Source organism: Balaenoptera musculus, chromosome 3 (genome assembly GCF_009873245.2).
Source record: "Balaenoptera musculus isolate JJ_BM4_2016_0621 chromosome 3, mBalMus1.pri.v3, whole genome shotgun sequence".
In the NCBI taxonomy this organism is placed as follows: Eukaryota; Metazoa; Chordata; class Mammalia; order Artiodactyla; family Balaenopteridae; genus Balaenoptera; species Balaenoptera musculus.
The window spans coordinates 42746128-42756330 of record NC_045787.1 but is presented as its reverse complement, the minus strand read 5'-3'; the positions used below and the strand labels follow the sequence as shown (position 1 = coordinate 42756330).

The window sequence follows — 10203 nt, the reverse complement described above, 5'->3', positions numbered from 1 at the left end:
GGTTTGTACTAACAAACTAGACCTGGAGAACCCTGAGATTTCTTGGTTTTTGTTGCCACAACATTTAATTAAGATTAAATCATAACAAGATTGAAAAGATTTTTAACAGACCAGTCCTCTTTTTTACTTGAAAATTATATCTTTATATTATTTCTTCTATAAATAAAAATTAGCTGGTCTTGGTAATATCAACGAATAGCATGCATAAGGTGAATCCAAAGGACAAATGTAAACACTATCAGAAAACAAATTGAAGCCCTACTTTCATTAAATACATAGAGATGATAAGCAGAGAAATCTTATGGTCTAACCAAAGTCAAATAGCAACTCAGTCATAAAAGGTCTAGTCACAGACTATATATCAATACTAAGTGAATCCTTATTTATCAACTACTTACTTGTCCCATTAAATCTTTTTGTTTTGGTCAGAAGACCTGGTGGGTGCAGTGTCTTCCTGGGCTTCTTACCTGCACCTCCCATTCAGTGTGGTCTGAGGACTAGCTGTATAGGCATCACCTGGGAACTCACTGAACTGCGGGATCTTGAGCCCCACCCCAACTTTAGGGGTCAGAGCCTGCTTTTTACCACAACCCCCAGTTGGTTCAAATGCACATGAAAGAGAGTTTTTGAGATTCTGCATTTCTAAGAAGCTCTTAGGTGACACTGATGCTGCTTTGCTGGTCCTCTCAACCACACTTTAGCAGGACTCTCCTCCCTCTCTACTCATTAAAATGAACATCTTTGGGGCTTCCCTGGTGGCGCAGTGGTTGAGAATCCGCCTGCCAATGCAGGGGACATGGGTTCGAGCCCTGGTCTGGGAAGATCCCACATGCCGCGGAGCAACTAGGCCCGTGAGCCACAATTGCTGAGCCTGCGCGTCTGGAGCCTGTGCTCCGCAACAAGAGAGGCCGCGATAGTGAGAGGCCCGCGCACCGCGATGAGGAGTGGCCCCCGCTTGCCACAACTGGAGAAAGCCCTCGCACAGAAACGAAGACCCAACACAGCCATAAATAAATAAATAAATAAATAAATAAATAAAGAACATCTTTGAAAAATGCTACCTTTGCCAAGTAGTTCAACAGTTACTCAGTTCAGTAAAAATGTATCAACAGTGTGCTGGACATTGTCCTGAGGAGGGAAGAATAAAGACGGGCAGGCACAGCTCTCAGAGTGAAATGATGAGTTTGACTGGCAGTGTTTTAGGACAGTGATAGTTGTATCTGATTGCTTCAAACAAAAGAAAGTTCCAAAGAGCAACACTAATGAGCCTAAATAAAATATATATTATATAGAAAATATGTTATATATTCAATAATTAATATACAATATATATAATTGTAACAAAGAAAGTCCAGAATTCAACTGCCATAAAACTGTCTTTCCTTTGAAAGAATATAAAGCAATGGAAAACAGACAAAATTTTATAGTACTTAGATGGAACCCATCACATTACATTATGTACATTGTTTGATTTGTTGAAGCAGTTCCATAGTCATTGTTTTGATTCAGAGGCCTTTGTGCTTTAAGCTATGTACAGAGTAACTGGTGTGAAAGAAACACACGTTTTACTAGAAAGTGCATTTGGGTCAAAGTGCCTTGAAGTTTTTCCAGCTTCAAATATAAGAAGGAACTTTCCAAGGTTTGGCTGACACAGTCTGGTGCTGATTTGTGCCACTCAGAATGAAGGGAAGGAAATACACTAACTCCCATGGTTTGAGGATAAATGTCAGTTTGCAGCTTGGGTAGTTTGTGTCATGACAAAGCATATTGCTAAAGGAAGTGTAACCACATATGCTGAACTGAGACTGGATTGAGACTTAGATACGTGGATTCCATTTCTTAGAAAGCAAGCCCATCATTCATTCATTCGCCCATGCATCCCCCAACATGACCCTCCCCCCCACCAGTGGTATCCAGGCTAAGTTTGTAATGAAATAGTTTCCTGTTGACTCCAGAGCATGAGGGCAGACTTGCTTGTTGTTTTGTTCTTCTCATGAGAGAAACTGTGAATAAGGCTCCTGAGAGACATATTATTTCCATAAACAACATTCCCATCTTTTCTTCTTTCATGTTTTCAGTTTCTCTAGGGTCAAGAATTGGAAAGCTCATGGGTGGGACAATACTCCTATCTGAAGGGGTTTGGATAACATCAGCAGATATTTTTTTCCTATGTGTTGGTTTAGCAATGGAGCAATATCCCGTAAGAAAGTCTGAGAATATCTTTGTTGGCAGGATAGCTTCCTGTCCCTATTTCAAGGACATTCACATTTCAGTGGATATCTAGTAGCTTTGGGTAAATCTACCCCTTGATCCATCCATTTGTAAAATCTTTTCTTCTTTCATCCAGCCATCCATTCAACAAGTGTCTATACCAAGTGCTTTCTAGATATCAGGCACTGTGCTCAGTGCTGTGATACAAATATAAAAAAGCTTCAGTCACCAGACTCAAGAAGTTTCTATTCTAGTGGGAGAGAGAGACACTCAAAAGAACAATTTTAATATGGTAGGATATATGCCATTATGCAGGTATTGTGGAAACTAACGCATTGGGGCCTCTATCACTCACTGGTTAGAACGATAATAACTTGCCAGGTCTTCAGTTTCAGCTAGAATCTAGCTCTAGACTGCCTGGGTTTAAATCACATCCTCTTACTTTGTAATTATTTGGCCACGGGCAAGTTAGGTGACAAGTCTGTGCTCAGTTTCATCATTTGGGAAGTGAAGGTAATAATTATACCTCTTGCATAAGGCTGATACCAAGATAAAACAAGTTAATATACAAAAAGCATGAGAATTAATGATCTTTAGCAGTATTTACTTACACTATGTTAAATGTTAATTACAGTTATCACCCCTTATTTTCAAGAAAGATTTAACATTCCATTAGAGCAGTAGTCTCCAAAGATTATCCACTGAAAGAAGGAAGAAAATACTAGAACAACTATTCCTATTTATTTTCTTATCCATTTTCAACTTCTATTTTTTGTGTCTTATAATATATAATATATTATTAGAGAATATACATGTATAGTTTATTAATGAATGACTAAACACACATATAGATTTGGGGGTAAAGGTTAATTTCTTTTTGCTTGTACTCAATCAAAAGCTTAGAAATAATTGCACCACTGAAGTATATGACATTCTTGTATATGGAAGAGAATTGTAATTTACAATTTATGATATATGCTTTACATAAATTACTTCAAGTGCCAAGAAGATCCTGAGCATATTAGTAACTATGTACTTTTCATCAGCTCCTGATTCTTGCCTAGTCCAAGTGGACCAAACTGAGTGGTGCAGACAGGTATACCAGAGGAAATAACTTGAGCAGTCAATCCTACCTTACACCCTTGAAGAGGCATCTGCTAGGCTTTGCAGGGCCTCAGAGAAATTGACTTGTATTTTGCTAGCCCATGTGCTAATCACACACACTCAGCTATCACATGGCAATGACACATGAAATAGAAAATCCATTGGAATATGAATCGAACATATTATTGGCCAACATTTTCTCCAGTGTGATGGTTAATGAATGATCTTTTCTAGTGTTTACTTCTCTGAAACTTTAAGAGTTCTATGAGATAAGCATACAAAAACATTTACCATGGAAAGCAATCTGGTCTTCCTGTCTACACGACTCCTTTTCAGATTTTCTTGTTTAAAAGAAACTGAAGATGCTACCAAAACAACAGCTGCTTAGCTATAAATTACTAAAACAAGCTTCCCGTTCAAGATTACTATTGAAAGGCTTTATTCAGAGCAATTTACAAAGTCATGAAGGATTTTAATTAACACATTCATACTTGATACAGCTTTTGAAGCCATTTAGGGAAGGTCTGGGGATTACATGGGAACAACCCCTTTATTCTTTGCTGAGAATTTGAAGATTAATTTATGTAAACAAAAAGGAAAGCCATGTTTGCTAGAAATTTCATAAGCTCACTACATATTTAATTGGGGTTTCATAAAAAACTACTCATTAAAAAGCAAAGCAAAAAAAAAAAAAAAAGCAAAGCATATCAGGTAGAAAGAGTTATCATCAACCTCTCATTGACTAGAAAGACAACACAAAGGAGGAGGTGGTAATTAGCAGGAACCTTGGGGGGCATACAAATTATTAGCTTGTGAAATTCTGTTCTTAGCTTTAAAAAAAAAAAAGCCTATTCCTCACACCAAAGGCATTTTTCTAAATTGAGTTATTTTCTCCTTTGTTTCTGTTTTGTATTTCTTGATTTTTAAGAGAGGAAAATCCAAAGCAATTGTCTTAACATAGAGTCTACTCTGCATTTGGTGCTGACTCATGCCCGCCTGGGGCAAGTCATTACCTCCTTGCTCAGTTTCTCCATCTGCAAAACAAGGATAATCAGCCTACCAGCTTGCTGTGTGAGACTATTAGCTAATGTTGGTGAAGCATTTCTAAAGATGGAATGTCCTGATTATGGCTCCTTTCGATACATTTGTATAATTTGGGACACACACTCCAAATTTTTTAGTGAGAATAAATAAACTTCGAGTTTCTCTTCTTTTGAGTGTGTGTGTGTCAATGTGATTTGGTCTTCTAAGGAAAGCAAATATTGTGAACTGCGGGTTAATTTGTGAATGAAGTATGCCTCCCTTGCATGTTTACTTGACAGACTATTCCTATGATATTCATAATAACCTGTAAGTGTTAAGAAGCATGAGGAGGACTGTATTGGCTTCTTAAGTCTTCATTATTTAAAATTTTTGGAGATCCAGCTATTTCCTCAAACAAGATAAAAGAATGTTGGGAACATGAATTCCAAACACCAGTTACTTTGCTTACACGGATACTTCCTCCAATAATTTCCAGATTTAGGGAATTTTCTCTTTTTAACCTGAAGGGCTTTTTTTTTTAAAGATTTATTTTTATTTATTTATTTTGGCTGCGCCGGGTCTTAGTTGCGGCACGTGGGATCTTAGTTGCCGCGTGAAGACTCTTAGTTATGCGATGTGAGCTCTTAGTTGCGGCATGTGTGCGGGATCCAGTTCCCAGATCTGGGATCGAGCCCCGCCCCCTCCACCCCCTCCGCCCCCTCCACCTCCTCCACCTCCTCCACCCCCCACCGCCCCGCAATGGGAACACGGAGTCCTACCCATCGGACCACCAGGGAAGTCCAAAGGTTTTTGTTTTTGTTTTTGTTTTTTTAAAGAATTCTAGAGCTGCAAAACACACCAGGCATGGCTTGTTATCAATGAATCAACATACACGTAGTGAGCAACTTCTATCTACTAGTCCTGGTGTAGGTGATTGGATCAGTTGTTCTGAAACTGTAGCCTCAGGACCAGCATCACCTGGGAACTTGTTAGAGAAATTCTCGGATCAAGACCTCTGAATCAGGGACCCTGGGAATGGGGCCCAGCAATGTATGTTTTAAAAAACCCTCTTGGTGATTCTGCTGTTTGTTTGCTAAAGTCTAAAGAGCACCCCTCTGGAGGATTCAAAGGTGGGGTAAAGTTATGTAACTTGTAAACTGCCCACCTCTGTCTTATTGCCAGCATTTGGGCTGACATAGGCTGACACCTTCCTCATAAGCGCATCTACCTACTAACTGTGTACTGTGCTTTCGGGTTTAGGTTAAGAAATACTCTGTATTATCTCTTCTTGCACCTCCACTCTATAAGCAGGGGTAGGTGTTGAAGTTGTGCTGGGAGAGGGAGGTTCTCTCACCTGAATTCAGTTCTTCTTGGATTCAGGATCAGCCCCAGGTTGCCGGGGTTAGACAAGGGCCTACACCTGTGCAGAAGGATATTTAAAGGCCATGGAGAGGGCAGTCCAGCATCTGAAAGTAGGCACAATGGGGATGGTATCAGTAGGAGGGGCTGCTTTGGTTTGTCCCTGTGCTTTCGGCTCTGGGTTTTTGGTTCATGCGGTTTACCCAGAGCCATAGGACTGTCCCGGCCGGATTCTGCCTTCCCAGATGAATGAGACCTTTTCTGTCAGGCAATGTGGCTTCCCCCTCACGTTCAAAAGTAAGTAACTGGAGCTCTGGTCCCTGCCAGGGAAGGAATGTTCCAGAAGCTGCCTGGTAGCATTTTGCGGGGCCAGTGTGGGAGTGGGGTGTAAGAGACCACAAATGTTTGGGCCTCTTGGGGGTAGAGCGAGGAGTTAGGGGCAGGAAATACTCCTGAGCTGGTCTAGCAGGAAAGGAGTCTGTTTCCTGGTCTTGGCTCTGCAGCTCTGATGGTAAGGTGTTCTTAAGTTTTGTGGCTGATGTCCTTGATATTCTGTGTGCAAGGATGCGCTAAAGCATGAAGTGTACATCTGGTAACCTGGGCAACTACAGTGTGTTTAGGAGACATGACGGGGCAAGGGGCTTATTCTAGGTCTTGGTGACTGGGATGATTGTCAGCCCCGGAGCTGTCTTTCTTGGCCTTAATACAAGTGGTAGGTGACGGGATTAGAGGAATCTCCGTCCATGCCTGGCTGCTGTGGAGTCGAGAGCTGGCTTGGTGGGTGGGTGTGCACGTGCTGGGGCTGCTTAGTCTTGGCCCTATCCTGTGAGGCAGGGTGCATGGGGAGGAAGGAGCTTCCTCTGCGGGACGTTCTGTGATAGCAGCCTCCTTGAGCAGCCTCTGTTCTTCCTTCCAGGCTCCCAGATCCTATACAGTTACTGGCTTCTCCATTTTGAAACAGCTTCCTTCTTGGGGATTTCCTTGATACAGCTGTGGGCCTGAGTACCTATTGCCCCACACACAGCTGAGCTACTTCTAGAGTTTGAGGATCATTGGAGGGGCACCAAAAGATTCCTCCTGGGTTCTTTCCCCATTATCTTTCCATCCTATCTGTCAGACAGAGGATCATTATTGGAGATCTACTGCTCACTAAGGTATTGGGTGGAGCTGGCACCCACCCTCAAGGCAGAGGAAAAGTTTCCATCACTGATGTTACTGACACCGGCCTGAATGAGTGTGTCTACACCAATGGCAGGCAGAATACAGGGATGCTGGTTATGTCCCGGCTCCTCGCACAGCCCCCTCTGTTTCTCCTGCCTTACCTGCAGGAGCCCTTTATCCCTGATGTGGAGCAGCTGGTCCTGGGGTTCCCAGGCCAGTGTCGCCGGTAGATAGGGCCTGGCCAGGCTAAGTCTCCAACAGAAAAGTTCTGTCATCTGCAGGATCACAAGGTGAAACTTCAGAGATGCCTGCAGAGAGTATTGCTGCACCCAGCTTCCAACTCCCCTTAATGTCAGGAGACACGCGTGGTACTTCCAGGTCTGTGGTCCCATCAAGGTCAGGCTTTTCTCCTTGACGGTCCGGGATGATGAACACAGTGAGTGTGTGTTGCATGATCACATCCCTGATAGAAAAGTGAGGCTGCTTTTGAGACACCCTGGAGCCCCCCACCAGCCTCACAGCCACTGCAATCTCGGGACTCTAGTGAGGGCCTGGGGTTAGTCCTCATAGCGATGAGAGGTCTTTGAAGCTCTTTGGTTTCTATTTCTCAAAGCACAGTAGGAAGGATGGAGCTATGAGAGTAGCTCCTCCTTGGATGCTTGTCTTTGTGGGCAGCGTCTGCCCCTCCAGTGCTGTTCTCATCACCCCATCACTGGGGGAGCTGGGTCCACTGTGTGTCACGATGTCTGGATACTGTTCTGTCCTAGATGGGTGAGTTGGCCAGGCTCTGTGTCACCTTGGGGGTCACTTAGGAGGGGAAGGAGGAGTTGGAATGGGTGTGTGTCTGCCCTTGGGGTAGGGGTAGAACTGTTACTGGTGTTAATCAGGGCTCTCTGCTTTGGACCTTTTCAAGCTATTTCCCTCCTCTTGTCCGTCTCTGTACCATAGGCCTGCAGCTGGCCCAAAGCTGGCTTAAGTCTCAGACTGTCAACTCCTCCCCACCTAACATTCCTGGCCTCTTTGGAGTGGGTGAGGACTCTGTCCAAGGGAGCATTCTGCATGGGCTAGTCGTGGTGCAGGACACCAGGCCTTAGCTACTAGAGAGTGTCAGCTGAGAGCCTGGGAACCGCTGGGTACGGATGACATCGCTGGGGGCTGACCCTGTGTGGCAGAGAACTTGGACTTCACAGACAGGTTAAGTCTCTCATTATCACTTAAGAGACTTTCTGCCTAAAGATGGTTTAACTCAGTTGTATTAGCTCTTTTACTATCTTTAATATTCTTTACAATCTGTACTAGTTTTGTGGATCTCATGCTATCTTTTGATATCCTTGAGAGTCTGAATCAGAATGAGTAAATGTATTGGGTCACAAGTCTTATTGTCTAGGATCACAGAAAAGAGAAGTAGCTCAAATGCTCTTTGAAATGTTTGTCCTTTATAGTGTTTATTCATGACTTTTGGTTTTAAGTTCTAAAACCTAGCTACAGAAATATAAGGAAGTACTCCAATGTGGCTATTCATGCAAAAATTACTTGTTAGATGTTGGTGCAGAAGAGAAACTGAAAAGTTCAAGATGACACTCCGCATTTACTCAATACCTTAATGTTGTATGATGGGTCCTAAAATCCTAGGAAAGGGGAGGAATACATCAGTGACATTTGGAAATAACCTTAAGATCGCTGCATTCAATGTTCTCAGCAGTGTTCATAGTTCTCCATGTTAGCCTGTCCTTGCAGCATAATTTATGAAGTTGACAATATGGAAGAATAGTGGTCGGGATGGGGACTGAGTTAGAAGACATAATGGTCCCTGGCTCCTGTCTGTTCCAAGCTCTGTCTCAGTTTTATGGTATTTTGTAAAATGGATGCACTAACTTGTTTGCTAGATTTTTAGTACTCCTGCAACTGAAGTTCAACACATTTATGGAAGTTTGTGCAACTGAAGTTCTAACACATTTATGGAAGTAGTCTGTGCTTTAAATGTAAAGAATAGCAAAGTATACAAATGAAAGGCCCACCTTCCACCACTGATCCTATCCTGAAGTCATTACCATTAGCCTGACGTGTGCCCTGCCAGATTGCTTGCTTTGCATATGAACATAGTTCCAGTTAATGGATTGCATTCTTGGTGGGTACTCAGAGAATATTTAAAGTTACATGCTGTTAGAGTGCTATGATAATTTTTGAGTACATTTCTTCATGCTCCAGGAGAATTTCTCTAGGGGAAAGTGCTAGACATAGAACAGCTAGTCAGAGATGTGACTTGGTCTTGCTGCAATACTGAGCTTCCTCCTAAAAAGGACTGTATCAACTTATATTCTCATCCACTGTGAGTGTCCATTCTCTCCCTGTCCCCCCCATACACTGGGCAAGTTAATTTTTGTTAATCTGATTATTTCATTGTTTTAAGTTGCATCTTTAAAAATGAGGATTTGAATATCTTGTAGGACACGTGAATTCTTTGAATTTCTCTATCATTTTTCTATTTTCTTGTAGAAACTCTTAGCGTGTGGCAAATATATAAAATTTATCTTTTCTACATGGAGGTTTTATATAGACAAGTCAATCACTGCCTTTATTGACTCTTGGTTTCATGTTTGCTTAGTTTTCCATGTAAAAAGATCATACACATTCTGCACTTCCTAGTTTTTGTGTTTTGATTTGATAGTTTTACCTACATGTTTCTTCCTTCTGAAGTTGGTTTCTGAGTGAGGAGACGTGGATATCTCCCACACCCTCCTGCATCTAGGGCCCTGTGATATTCTGGTCTATGAGGCGGAAGTAGAAGTCTGCAAGGTTTCCAGGAAAGCTCGGCTTTGGAGCTTGGGGCCTAGCAAATTACTGGGGGTCATGTAGCAAAGACGGCAAAGGAGAAAACTGAAATGACCTTGGGTTCGGTAGGGCAGAGATCAGCAAGCTTTTTCTGTAAGGGGCCAGATAGTTACTATCTTAGGCTTTGTGGGCCATACAGTCGGCCGCAACTACTCAACCCTGCTGTTGCACTGTGGAAGCAGCCACAGAGGAAATGTCAACAAATGAGCATAGCTGTATTCCAACGACTTTATTCATAGGCACCAAAACTTGAATTTCATAGACTTTTCACTTGCCACAAAACATTTTTTTGCTTTCTTTTTTATCGTTTAAAAATACCATCCTTAGTCTGTGAGCTGTACAAAAACTGGTAGTGATTGGCTCATGGGCCATAGTTTGGCCAACCTCTGCCCAATGGTATCATTGAGCAGGTGGGCCACTGCTAGCAACTATCTCTCCTGACTTACAGGAGAAAATGTAGCCCTAGTTGTTTAGGCCACTGTTAGTTTTTTTGGTTACTTGCAGTTAAATGCA

The 10203-nt window shown here is 42.3% G+C and overlaps 1 protein-coding gene across 1 annotated transcript; it reads left to right on the top strand.

The window, feature by feature from the left end:
• The first annotated feature begins 6965 nt into the window (after positions 1–6965).
• LOC118892479 (growth/differentiation factor 3) lies at positions 6966–7348 on the top strand. Its single transcript, XM_036847265.1, is given in 3 exon segments — positions 6966–7171; positions 7173–7292; positions 7294–7348. Coding segments are annotated over 3 exon segments (381 nt in total).
• Positions 7349–10203: the final 2855 nt, after the last annotated feature.